Source organism: Fringilla coelebs, assembly GCF_963513975.1.
Source record: "Fringilla coelebs genome assembly, chromosome: 6".
NCBI lineage: Eukaryota > Metazoa > Chordata > Aves > Passeriformes > Fringillidae > Fringilla > Fringilla coelebs.
The window spans coordinates 52,034,867-52,047,907 of NC_140034.1; the positions used below are offsets into that span (position 1 = coordinate 52,034,867).

Below are 13,041 nucleotides of genomic sequence, written 5' to 3' on the forward strand. Positions count from 1 at the left end.
GATAAATTCGTGTCCTTTTTTTCTACAGGTAATGAATACCGTCGTTAAAGAGGTCATCTTTCTTTAGGTTTTTTTATTTTGCTAGTAATGTGATAAATCTAGAAAGCTGCCAAAGTAAAGGCAGGAAAGACAGAAATTATATTTAAATTTTAGGACTTCATGACTAGCTTGGGATACTATTTCCTGTGTCAACAATGCACTAATCAACAGAGAATCACAGGAGCTCCCACTCTGGAATAGACTCAAGATGCAGCTAGTCCAATAAAAATTAATATGTAACATAAAATTCGAAAGAGGACCCAAAGCTCAAACTCTAAATTAAAAACCAGTAGGGCAAATGCACAGGGTAAAATTAATCCTAATTTACACCAGGCTTTAAGTGGCTAGGCTACTAATTATAAAGTAATACACAATTTATCTTCTTCTTTCCATGTTGAGGTTGCATAGCTCAAGATGCTGCTTCTATCTTGTGTGTTTCAAAATGCAATAAGGTGCTCATTCAAATCTACTGCAGCCAAAAGTTTAGATCAAGAATATAATTCCTATCCCCAAAAAAATCTGTATCCTACTAATCCATCTCTTACTCAGGAAATAAAAAGAGATGCAAACTAGCAATCACTTCTTTTGACACGATCTCCACTTGTGCAGAGCTTTCAGGTTGTTCAGTGCATTTGGATAACACAAGACAAGAACATCAGTAAGAAAAGAAAAGAAAGGAAGAAAGGCTGTACCGGAATGACGTGTTCTTTTCTTTCTGTTTTGGGAGAATTATCTGTGGTGCTGTTTGCCCAGCTGCAAAGGCAAAAGTGCTGAAGATGGACTGAGGGTAACGGAACTTCATCAACTGTTTCTTAAATATTTCCACCACTTCGGGACTGACTTCTTCATCAAATGCTACTTTTATTAACTGTGTATTAAAGACACGACATGTTAGAAACTGGAAAACAATCTGAGAATTTCCGAAATCGAAAGATTCTAAAATATAGTAGCAAAGTTCCCATACAAATACAGGTACATATGTCTCATTTATTTTGATGGCTATTACACATTTTAAGCATTTTTAAATTTCCTTTTTTAAAATTTATGAGCTAATACTAAGGTATCTTCGCTAGGCAGCATCTGGAATTCTCATAAGATCAAATACAAAATATTTTGGTAAATCCAAGTCGTAGTGCTGGCACTAAGACATCTACAGGAGTTCAAATTCTGGTCACATGGGACAGCTTAGCTGGGAAATAGTCTGCCAGCTCTGCCCCTACACTGGGAACTGAGGTTGGTAATGCACTTCAAAGACTCAGCAAGCCAGCAATTTCAGCAGTCATATGTCACAACCATTATATTTCTATTACTTGTTCCAATAGATGTTCCAATTTTGGCCTCACCTTGCAAAGTATAGAAAACTGCAAGTAACAAAAATATGATAGTGAAATCTGCTCCTTAAAAATGAAATAACCTTGTGCTACTCAACACTGATCCATCCACTTGACTAGAAATGCTTTTCTGAAAGGTTCTGGGAGGCAAAAAAATCCCATCCAATCATCCTCTGCTGAAAGCAAGTCAACAATTCGGGGAAAACAAATAAGAGACAGAAAATACGGAATCCGTAAAAAGGCCCAGAAGAACTCTAAGAATGTGGAGAAAACAAACAAAGAAATATCCTAGAGCTCTATTTCTGAGCACATACCTAGACACCTTCTAAATTCCTTTGCCTGCCATCTAGGAGGTGGATTTCATCCTTGCTTTTCCAATTTCACTTGTTTTGTAAATACTTTCCAAATGACTAATGGCTCTGTTGTTCTAGGACCTCCTTGAAAGGAGCTCTTCAGTCTTTCGGGGTTACACAGATCCGAAGTTTTAAAGATACCAAACAGCAGAGCTGCACACAAAGCCATCTGAAAATCATAATTAATAAACAAAGGGGAGGGGCTACTTCTTCCTGTGTTGAACCCTGGCTGTTACATGGGGGCCAGGGAATAAACTGTTTGTGGCTTGTTTTTGTTCTCAGAACCTAATACAAAACTATGCTAAACAAAAGCAAAGATGATGTTTGACCCGAATCCAGCTCTGAAAACACTGAGCTGTGTCTGTATTTATCACATCATTGAAGCATGCTAAGTATTCTGATAAAAAGATTTTTGAAAAATAAAAGTCCTCTCAAAAGTCCACAAGAACAACTTTTTTTTTGCTTGTTTTACTCATTGGCATTCCTAATTTTGTGCTTTTAAGAGGATACTGAAGGATGATTAGCTAAATGATGCTCATTATTGTAAGGAATTAGTAAACTTCTGTTTTGTTATGGTTTGAAATGCTGGAGTTATTGTTCTCAATGAAAATACGCTTCTGCAGTCAGTCAACCCAGCAAAGTATTTCATATCTTAAGCACTGCAGTCTACTTTTAGTCCATGATACAGAATTCTTTGCTTGTAGCTTTTGATCTCTCAGGGTTTGACCACAGTTAAGATTAAAACCAAGAAGGAAAATTCAGGAAAGACTTCAGGATTCCTAATTTTTACCAGTACATCTTTATCAATTGTCCTGCTATACTAACTTCTGTTGAACACACTGATGGGGATCCTACAGAAAATTCCAGGATCTGTGCCTGTCATACAGAGGCTCATTGGTTCTACTCTGAAGATTCCTGGAGTGCAGCTTCCCTGTGCAACATGCCATGACTTTCTGCCATGGATTTTAACAGAAAGCTGGTGAAGTGACAAACCTTGAGAAGACAGCGACACTCAGAGCTTTTCCATATTGATTCCATGTAGCTGGAGGAGAGAGGAAGCAGGTTCTCACTAGGCCTCTACTTACATGCAGGGATTCTGGACCAAAACCAGCCCTTTTCTGGTTCCAAAACAGGTGAGGAAAGCAGTGAAAGAAATCCAATGTGAAAATAGCATCCCTCTGTAAATACCAAGGGGGCCAAGAAATGCCAGGGTTTCTATGAGCTCTGCCTTGTCTGTTGACCTTACAGGGCAGAGAACGAATACCAGGGCAAAGCGCTGCTTGTAAATACTCTGAGCTGCCTGCAGCCACAGAAATTCTCACAAAACTTCCTTTTACCTGAAAAGTGGCTGAACTGATCTGCAGCCCTTCCTGCATGCTCTGCTGCAGCTGGTTCTGGATACTGATCTTCTTCTCTTTGGTCATGGAGGCGATAGGAAAGCTGCGGATCACGGTCTGCTCCCCAACTGAGGATACAACACACAGACACTTGTCAGACCACACAACCTCTGCTCACACTCTCACTGGAATAAACAACAGTGAGTAAGTACAAAGCAACATGAACATGATGGTACAGGATTAATTTCAGGCAAAATACCCAAAAAGTTGGCAAATTCCTAAAGTGCCATTTGTAATCTGAATTTCTACTCTATTTCAGCTGTGACAATTAGAAAAATATTCTCCTTCCTTCTGAGTCTTTCTACATAATGGAAATGCACCCCCAAAAGCTAGGTTAGTAGGCAGTAAAGAAACAATTTCAAGTTTATTCAGATTTCATCATGCAATATATAACTTTTAAACAGAAATTATATACTTTGAAATCTTTACATATGACCATGAACTTTCCACTTCATACTTCTGACTGACAATCTGCTTAGAAATAGCACATGTTAAACTAAAAAAAAATAACATTCAGAAGAACTGACATATTAAGAAAACACTGTTATTTCCAAGCAATAATTTTAGGTAGAATACCAACTCATTAATATTTTTCTTTTCACTTGCATCCAGTGTCTGAAAAAAACTGTTTAATGATGTTGATGCTTGAATAGGTGAACAGGCCAGCTCAAAATCCTGCCTATCTGAGGGAGCACAATTACCACTGTTTGGATTTTCTTACCCAGTTGATCATGAGGAGTGCCTTTAAATATAATTCTGTAAGTGGTAAGGAACAAAGCTCCTTCAGCAGGGAGGATATGAGGACCTCCAAGCAGTCCTCCTGTGGCTTCCTCTCTGCCATCAGGATCCAGCAGCACACGGAGACCTTCACAAACAAATTCTTCTCCTGGCAGTAAAGTTGGCCGTAGAATTTTGGGCTGATGCAAAGAAATGGAAGTGTAAGTGTAAATCAGTGTTATACCTCAGGCTAGTAATAATATTTGGTTTTAAAAGCTTAAAAACAAAGTTGTTATGACACTTAGTCCAAAGAAGGGAGATGGAGTTTGGACTCAAGGAAGAGAAATGGGTCACAAAAAGCAGTGGGCATGCAACAGCTTGTTTATGATCAGAAGTCTGGCTCTACTAGTTTCATATTTCATGAGACCAAAGCCAAGCACTTTATTCATCACTAGTGGAAATTTTCTTTTAATGTTTTGATATTTCCTCATAACATTATGTGAGGAAAAAAAAGATGACTAGATTTAATGATTCTACTACTTGTAAAGAATACAAATATGTTTCATAACGCTTGCCTTCTGTATCGGTGGAAGCCTCCTACTCTCACGATGGACAGCCTCCAGAGTCTCTATGTGCATTGCTACAATGCCTGAAAAGCAGGAACACCATAAATGAAGTCTCACAAAATGGGAAAGAGAAAGCTGCCCTGAAAATTCTGAAATTCTCAAATTTTGACACCAAGGAAATAATTATCTGACATTCAACAGCAATTACAGTCTGGAAAAGAAATCTAACACTCTAACTTATCTGAAAGTAACTCAAATTAGAAAGTGTATTTGTTTAATTAGGAAAAGAAAAAAGACTATAAAGCACCTCTTTGTGCCAACTCCTACCTGGTATCATGCAGTGCAGACCCTTGATGTGATCCTGTGTGACCCCACTTTCTGTGCAAACCTTGTCAATAAATCTGGTGATGAAGCGCACGACAGCATTTGCAACATCATTGTTCTCTGAGTCCTCAAACCCACTCTCAGTGTCATAACTCTCTGCAACACTGCCTGCAATGCTAAGGGCAGAAATAAAAGCAGTAACAAGTGTGAACAATTCAGCTGGTGGTGCACATGTGACACTTGAACAGACACTGACAAGCTATGTGGGCTTTTCCTAGTTACAATTCCCAAACTTTGCAGAAGGCATATGGTGGTACCACAATTACATTGTACTTTCATTGCCAAAACTTCATGAATGATGACATTGGACAATTTTCTCTCCATGAGTCCAGGACAGATAGGCCCAGAAGAGAAAAAACAGCTTTTTGGAAGTGAGCTCTGTGTCTCCCCTTCCTAAAGTCAAGTAAAGTATCTGCAACCCGTGGTAAGCAAACATCCAGTTATATAGAGAAAATCATTAATTGTATATTTAGGTTACAGAGCAAAGCAATCAAAAGCTAAAAAGATCATAAGAAAAAATTTTTGTGCATTAGATAAGCAAGCAAGTCAGTGGGAGATGTACTTTGAATGGCTAAAAATGCCTCCCATAATAATATTTGGGGCCAAATTCATAGATTGCAACATACACCACAAGCAGTCTACTGAGCACATCCTAATGCCTGAGATTAGAGGTGTGTAGTCAGCAGAAATTGTTAACTCCATGGTGAGCTTCATCCTGATAGTCTTTTACTTGATGCCAATGTACTCACATAGTGTTCTATAATTTTATCAAGTGAGAATTTGTCCAGAGAGGTGATAATGAAGACAATAAACAAAGAGGGAGGAAGGTTTGTTATGAAATGTCCTGGATTTGCATGCTAGGGAATGAATGGAACTGGTGTTATACTCCTACTGCTTCCTTAGTAATTTAACCTTTGCCATTGTGGTTTAGTCCTCTTGCTTTTTGTGACCTCAGTGCCTTTCCTCCTTTGCAGCTGTTGCACAGAAATGATGATTTTATAGATGCTATACAAATGCTTTCTTGATCTTAGGTTCATACAGTGGTTTTTTCAAGTTACATAAAAACTAACAGAATGGGTTTGGGGCTGCTGTTTTCTTTCTCACCAAACCCCATGTTTGTCTTCAACATCTGCCTCAGTAGATTAAAGATTCTTACTGGGACAATACACTGTTCCTTTAAATGGAATCACTCCAGACAAAATTGTGTTATTTGAGAGGAATCATGTTAGACTTCTACTCAACTACTGAACTTGAAAGGAAGATGCTGAAACAATCTGGTATTTAGAGCACAGCCATTGTGCAAGCTGTGGCCCATGCTGCTGGATGAGCCCTGGCCTTGGGTACCCACCTGTTTGTGACAATGCTGTTGCTTCCACTCTCCCAGTCCCCAGTGGCTGATGTCCTCAGCAGCTTGTTCTTACTTGTATCCAGTGGTACCAGCAGGTAGACCATGAGGTTGGCAAAATGAATGGCTTGGCTGAAAACTGTGCTTTCCTCATTCTGGACCAGCTCCTGCTGGGTCTGTTTATTAAGGGTTGGCCACAACCTCAGCTGCTCAGCAGCCAGGTCCATTGCTGTCTTCTCCTGGTCTGCAGGAGGTTTCTCCTAGAAGATGCAGAGAAAGAAATATAAAGATGTAGAAGAAAAGATAAAGCTGCAACTTAAAAAACAATGCTTAGGCAAAGCTTTATTTATTACATTGCTAGGTAAACTTCTTCAGTTATTTAAATTATATATTCATTAAAAAGGAAAGAGCAAATAACTCCCCTCAACAGAGTTTAAGGAAAGTTATGATTATGGGAACTGAGCTTTGAGAGCAGTTTACTGAAATGCACCAGTAGCACAACATGGGCAGTTCTAAATAACATCATTGCTTTTAAGGTCTTTTTTATGCCATACAATCTTCCATGTTTCTTCAGAGTGGTTCATTGATTTTAACTGATTTTAACACAGCTGTTCTCCTCAGCTTATCCCCTTAGCTCAAATAAGAACAATCATAAATCAGATTGAGAAATAACATGCAGCTCATGCCTAGATGTTGGCAATATTATCCAAATTCCTAGCATGTTCAGGTGAGGGAAGCTTTTATATAAATAGCTTCCAGACCAGCTGAAACATTCATGTTTTCATATGTTGGAGTCCAAGTCTAGCATTAGTTTAAAGCAAACTAGGTAGATGGCACACAGTCAAAGTGGAATAAAGAAATCTGGCAGCTGATATTAGTGACCTAAAGCCTGATGTTAAATTAATGAATGACTAGGTATCTTGCAAATGCTTTTTCCACACTAAACTGAGCTATCAAATTATAACACTTTGCAGATTAGTGTAAATTTCTTTTATTTCTTATGTTATTGCATACTGTGTAAAACAGAAAAAATGAACGAAAAACATGTAAAATTGGAAAAAGCATAACTTAACTCTCTGTAACCTAGGAGACAATTAATATGTAAAAAAAAAAAAAAATTATATTTTTGATAGAGTCTCTTACCTTTTGTTTCAACTGCACTGCATGATTGTCATCTTTGGCTGTAAGGTAGAGGGAGCGAACTTGATTTTGCACATTGCTATAGAAGGTTGTTTCCCAAAACTGCTGGTTAGTCCAGATAGGATGATCTTGTACACAGGTGTAAGCAAACTGACTAACCCCAGGTGCTAATTTCTGAAAGCAAAAAATGGGCAAAGTTGACAAACATTATTAGTCAAGTCCTATTATTCAATTTTTTTAAAGGCTATGACTTCAGAACTGACACACACATACGTGCATATATATGATTAGTAGTACAGACTGAAATATGAAATGTATGAACTTTTGTACTGCAATATGGGCTAGAGAAATTATCTCCAGTTTTGTGCCATTCAAGAAATTAACACACAGGGAGATTGTATACCAGTCTAATGCCAGTGCCAGGCATGGTCTTCTTGATTCAGAGTAGAAAAATGAGAACTGAGGTAAGAATTTTGTGATAACAGCACAGAACACATTTGTAAAATGAAACAGCTTCCTTGCCAACAAACCACAGTATTTTTAATAACCTAGTTGTACAACACAGAAATATCAGTATTCAAGCAGATGAAAATGATTTCTCATTTTATTTAGAACTGTGGTAATGAAATTTAAAGTAATAGTGTCAGCTGAGTCCTTCCGATAATCTGCATTTGTTGCAACAGCAGAAGATTAGATAAATTGTTATCTTCAGTGTTATTTACTGAACTGAATGACCCAAATCCAGTTCCTGAAAGAGTGCTAATTTGGGTAGGTTCTTTGAAGTCACAAGGGTCTGGATCACTGTAAAGTCTCAAACAAACCCAGAATTGTTACAGCATTAGTCATGATGAATGAAGCATTTTTTTCAAGTACATCTATTTATTTAGGTTGCACTAGTCTCCCAGGGGGTTGTTTAATATTCTTGAAAATCACATACAAAGAAAGGAAATTTATTTCAATGACCCAAATAATGAAATCTTTTATCATATGTTTTTACATTTAAAAAAAATAAGGCCACAAAACAATGTCTTGTATACTGCATATAGCAAAGAAGCAGGTAATCTAAATTTGTGCTTATGATTATTTCTGCAGCAGACCTGAAGAATAAAGTACATTACTGGGTGCCTTATTTAATGGCTTTTCACTCACAATACTACCCATTACCTGAAACATACAATATCTAGAACTTAGATTTTACTGTAGTGATTATGTTCTGAACCACTTTCCATGAGAGAGAGCACGAATACTATTCCATTTAATATTTGTAATTGTAGAATTGTACAGAACAGCCAGTACTTACAATATTTCCCTGGCTGGCACTTGGGCATTCAAATGGAAAGGTAAGAAATTACAACCAAAATTTTGCAGTCTGGTTTACAGATTTCCGGTTTTGCAATTCTTCAAACTGTGTTTTCCTCACTAGGCTCCTCCAAGTACAGCATGAACTGAAAGTCCTGATCATGTGCCATGTACTTCTTCCCTATCAAAGGTTCTTGAAAATTCTATATCTGAGGAAAGGCTATGTAGCATGCTAACAGAATTTACCCCACTGAAGTGCCTTCTTGTGCTTAGCCATCTAAAAGTGAGCAGAACTATTTTGATTTGATCATAAAGAATTTAATCAAAATTTCTTGGTAACCTGTTAAGAAATCTACATCTACTCAAATAATGTTCAATGGGACTTTGTTTATTCAATGCAGACGGAGAGAGCAGACATCTGGTTTGTTTACCAGATGTTTAAGTTTCAGTTGTGGTGCAGCTCATGGCAGATCACAGGAAATGATAACTGATCTCCCATGCCTGATCCAGCTGTTAAATCCCAGAACAGGTCAGCACAAACAGTGTCCTACTCATCTTTGTAGGGACTGCTGGACATTCCCTTGAAAAAACCTCATCACACAAAAGACACACCACAGGGGCCACAAACTGATCTGGCCCAATCATTGACCTACCTCAAAATCCAGATGCACAAAATCTGTGCTACAGAGGAATAGGGATGATGGGTAAATCATGGAATAAAAATATGGACAACATAGCTTGAAAGCAAAGGTTAGTCCTAAAGCCATATCGTGACTTTCGCTTTGATTTATTATTTGTTTTTTCACCGGGACTGAATTCCCAGTCTACAAACAGGTCTACAAAAAGGGAGTATGAATTTCAAGAAGAGGGGGAAGGTAAAAGGGGAAAAGAAAGAAAAAGGGGAAAGAAAAACAAAAGGAGAAAGGAAATAAAAAGTCTGCTCAAGCCTAGCTAGTTGGTAGAGCTAACTCATGTCAATTTGTGCAGTAAATGCACACAAAGGAGTGAGTTGGCTATCAACATCTTCAGTTGCCTTTGATGACTCAACCCACATCAAGTAATTGGGTAAACTGGGTAGAAAAGGGGTGATCTTTGACACAAACTCAAAAGGAAGTTTAAGCTCCTAAAAGTAGGTCTAAAGAAATAAAAATGAGATAAATGATTTTCACATGGGGACAAACATGACAGGAAAGCTGAGGAGCTTTTAGATGCTCTTCCTGTGCTCATAATTTAAAAGCACGAACAGCCATGTACAAAACATAATTTTTAAACAATGGAGATTTATGTTCACATATAACAACATAAATCAACACTGACAACTCCTAGACCAAATAAAAAAAAAGTTTGTTTACAAAATCATGAAAGAAAACACATCAAAAAAAGCTCAGTGATCATAAATATTATCCTTCTCACAAATATTATCCTTCTCATCACCTGCATGTGTTGAAACAAATGGCAACACCTGATAGTGGCCAGAGCACAGAATCAAAATCAGGACTTGCAGTTCCTGGCCCTGCCAATTATTTTGGGCAAAATCAGTTTGGATTCTCTGCTTGTTTGGGTTAGTTTGTTTGTAAAAAAACCAGTAACAATACCAACCTCAAGAAGCACACTGTTGTTCCTTTGCAGCCTAAACCCATGGACTAAAAATACTCTTGATACAAACATAAGCATTCCATGAAGTTTGCAGTGTCTGTATTTTCTATGCTGAGAGTGCTTGGTCAGCCCATTTCCCTAGAGTGGAAACTCACCTAAAACATCAAAAGGGCCCCAGTTTTTACTGCTGCACTCCAAAGAATTTGCTCAGAAGTTCTCCAGTTTAAGTAGAACAGTAGTTTGGTGCTTTCCATCAAGAAATACTACATACAGAAAACACATCTTCACCTAGCTCTCCACAGAGCAGCTAAACTACACTGATATTTGCGCTCTTCCTCTGTCCCAGTAACTCACTGCCACAGACAGGATGAATGCAGGAGGCAGCAAAAGAATTTCCTACTTATAAGGGAGGATTTAGGGACTGACAGCTTAAAAGAGACTCCAGAAGAAATTAAAAAAAAAGTTCTGAACTGATGAAGTCCTTATTCTAAAGCTGTCAGTATGACAGAGAGAGCCTTGAGGTGTAAATTTTAACAACCAATGGAAAGTCAGTTAACTTCTGCAAAGGACACTGAGTCCTTTAAACAGATTAATGAAACTTAAAACCCCCAAATACTCCCTTCCCAAATTCTGTATGAAACAGACCTTACCCCTATCAAAATAATTAATTACACACTTCAGTTTGTGAGAACACAAGGTAGGTTTGGGACTTGCCATGTAAGACTATACAGGCAATTTCCTAAATTCAGGAATTATCTTGCCATTGTTTCCACCTAACTGAGAGGCACTGGGTAACACCTGCCTACAATTTTTTCCCTGTTTCCCTACACTGGATACTCCTGATTGTGAAAATGATATTTGCAACTCGGTAAGAAATATGCACCAGTTCCAAACTTGCTGTGGGGTCCAGGCCCTTAAAGAATGTCTCTGTAACATTAAATTATCTAGATTGCTCATTTCTGATTGAAAAAAAGCATGTGTGGGGCTGGTTACTCAGCAGTCATTACCCTTTACACCACAAAAGCTTAAAGAAGGAAGTTTATTATAGCAAAGCAGAGGATCCAGCTATTGATTGTGAAGTTGAAAAGTGATTTTCCAATCAAAACTGCTCTTTTTTTCACAGGATTTTGCTGCATGTCTCTCAGTTATGGAAATGAAGCGGCAAACTCAACAGTGCGCTGTTTTTTAGAGAAATCCAGTTTACTACAGAAACAAAGTGTCTTTCTGTCTCCAACTGACAGCCTGAATTATTGGTTTGGATATATTTGCTAAGAAAATGAAGCAGAACAAGTGAGAAGGAGGATGCTGCTGAAGGCAAAGAGCAGCTTCCTCCTCGGCTCCTCTAGGAATCACTGGCTGTGGGTCATCATCTGACCTCCGTGAGGAAGCCACTGCAGCACCTTTGCATGGCACAGCTCCTCCTCTCCTCCACTGGCTACAGTTATCCCTGGAATCTGCAGGCTGAGAGATCATCAGGACACAGGGCACAGCTAATTTACAGAGCTGCTCCCTGTCCCTGTCCCTGCTTAGACAGACATCCAGTCAGTCGGCACCTCCAGCCCACCAGCAGCAGGACCAGTTACTGCAGCCACCCCTGCCCAAGTGATGCAAACCAAATTCTGCCTGTTAACATGTTCCACCAGCCAGCCCTGCAGGCACATCCATGCTGTGCCCACACACATCCTGCTAAACCCAAAAAACTTCAAAGCTGTCCCCAGGATCAACCCTCAGTGACTGAGCAGCAGGACCGAGCCCCATCCACACCCCACCCGCAGATCCCACTGCAGCACAGTGTGTGCGGCACAGAACCGCAGGATGCCTGCCTTGGGAGGCACCTTGAACATCATCCAGCTCCAGCACCCTGCCATGGGCAGGGACACCTCCACTCTCCCAGGTGGCTCAGAGCCCCATCCAACCTGGCCTGGAACACTTCCAGGGATGGGGTGGCCACAGCTTCTCTGGGCAACCTTCCCTCCCATCTCATCACCCTTGCAATTCACAGTTTACTCTGATTATCTATTCTAATTCTACCCTCTCTCACTGTAAAGCCATTACACACAGATAATCCAACAAGTACAATTGTACATGAATGTGCTTTCAACTCTTCGTGCTGCATGGATAACATCAGTCATAAAATTCAATTCAATGGATGGCTTTTCTATTTAGTCTAAAGTATAAAATTATACCCACACATGTTATGCACACAAATGTGAGGAAATGTCATAAAAGCATGAAGGAAGAACTGCAAAGCTTCTGTGGATTTCTATTTTACTGCTTTAGAAAAAAATGGTGAGATACTAAAATGAGCTTCATCTCCAATCTGAAAATCTCAGCAAGAAGAAAAAACAATTTGCCCCCTTTCCTGCCACCAAGTCAGACTCAAGATTGACTTCTATTTTTAAATAAAATGAGTAGTAAAGTAGTCCATTAAACTGTTTATCTACTATTATTTCACCATTAAAAATAAAAGGAAGGTCAATTCACTCACAATTCAGCGCTACCAAATCACAGCCAGGTACACTAAACCAGCAGAGGGCAATAGAATTCTAGAATTTTGCAAAAATGGGATGTAATTCTGGATGGAGCTTTATTTACTGCATACATTTTCTGGCAAAAGTCACTTAAACATCTAATTACTCATGATCTCTAATCCTAGAGTCCTGAAGGTCATGTGTAATTTACTAGACATTACTTAAAGCCATGCAGAATACCTCAGATTTCTACAGAGATTTAGCAAGATGGATACATGCTAATACAAAGTTCTCTGTAACATTAAATAATACACATAATAACTTCCTTCTCCAAAGAGATAAAAAGAGATTTTAATAGTTCTGTTATACAAAGAAAGAAAGGAAACTAAAATTATGGTCTAGA

General features: G+C 38.7%; 1 protein-coding gene across 7 annotated transcripts in view; it reads right to left on the reverse strand.

Moving 5' to 3' along the window:
• The window catches only part of SBF2 (SET binding factor 2), a 230,431-nt gene that overhangs the window by 41,720 nt on the left and 175,670 nt on the right, over window positions 1–13,041 (reverse strand). For all 7 annotated transcript variants that reach the window (XM_084208186.1, XM_084208185.1, XM_084208181.1 and 4 more), the window contains exons 18-24: window positions 7,276–7,446; window positions 6,136–6,392; window positions 4,731–4,903; window positions 4,413–4,486; window positions 3,842–4,037; window positions 3,061–3,188; window positions 732–907 (exon numbers count right to left, since the gene is read on the reverse strand). In XM_084208186.1, coding sequence (XP_084064312.1) covers window positions 732–907; window positions 3,061–3,188; window positions 3,842–4,037; window positions 4,413–4,486; window positions 4,731–4,903; window positions 6,136–6,392; window positions 7,276–7,446 — 1,175 coding nt within the window. The remainder of the gene's footprint in view (window positions 1–731; window positions 908–3,060; window positions 3,189–3,841; window positions 4,038–4,412; window positions 4,487–4,730; window positions 4,904–6,135; window positions 6,393–7,275; window positions 7,447–13,041) is intronic.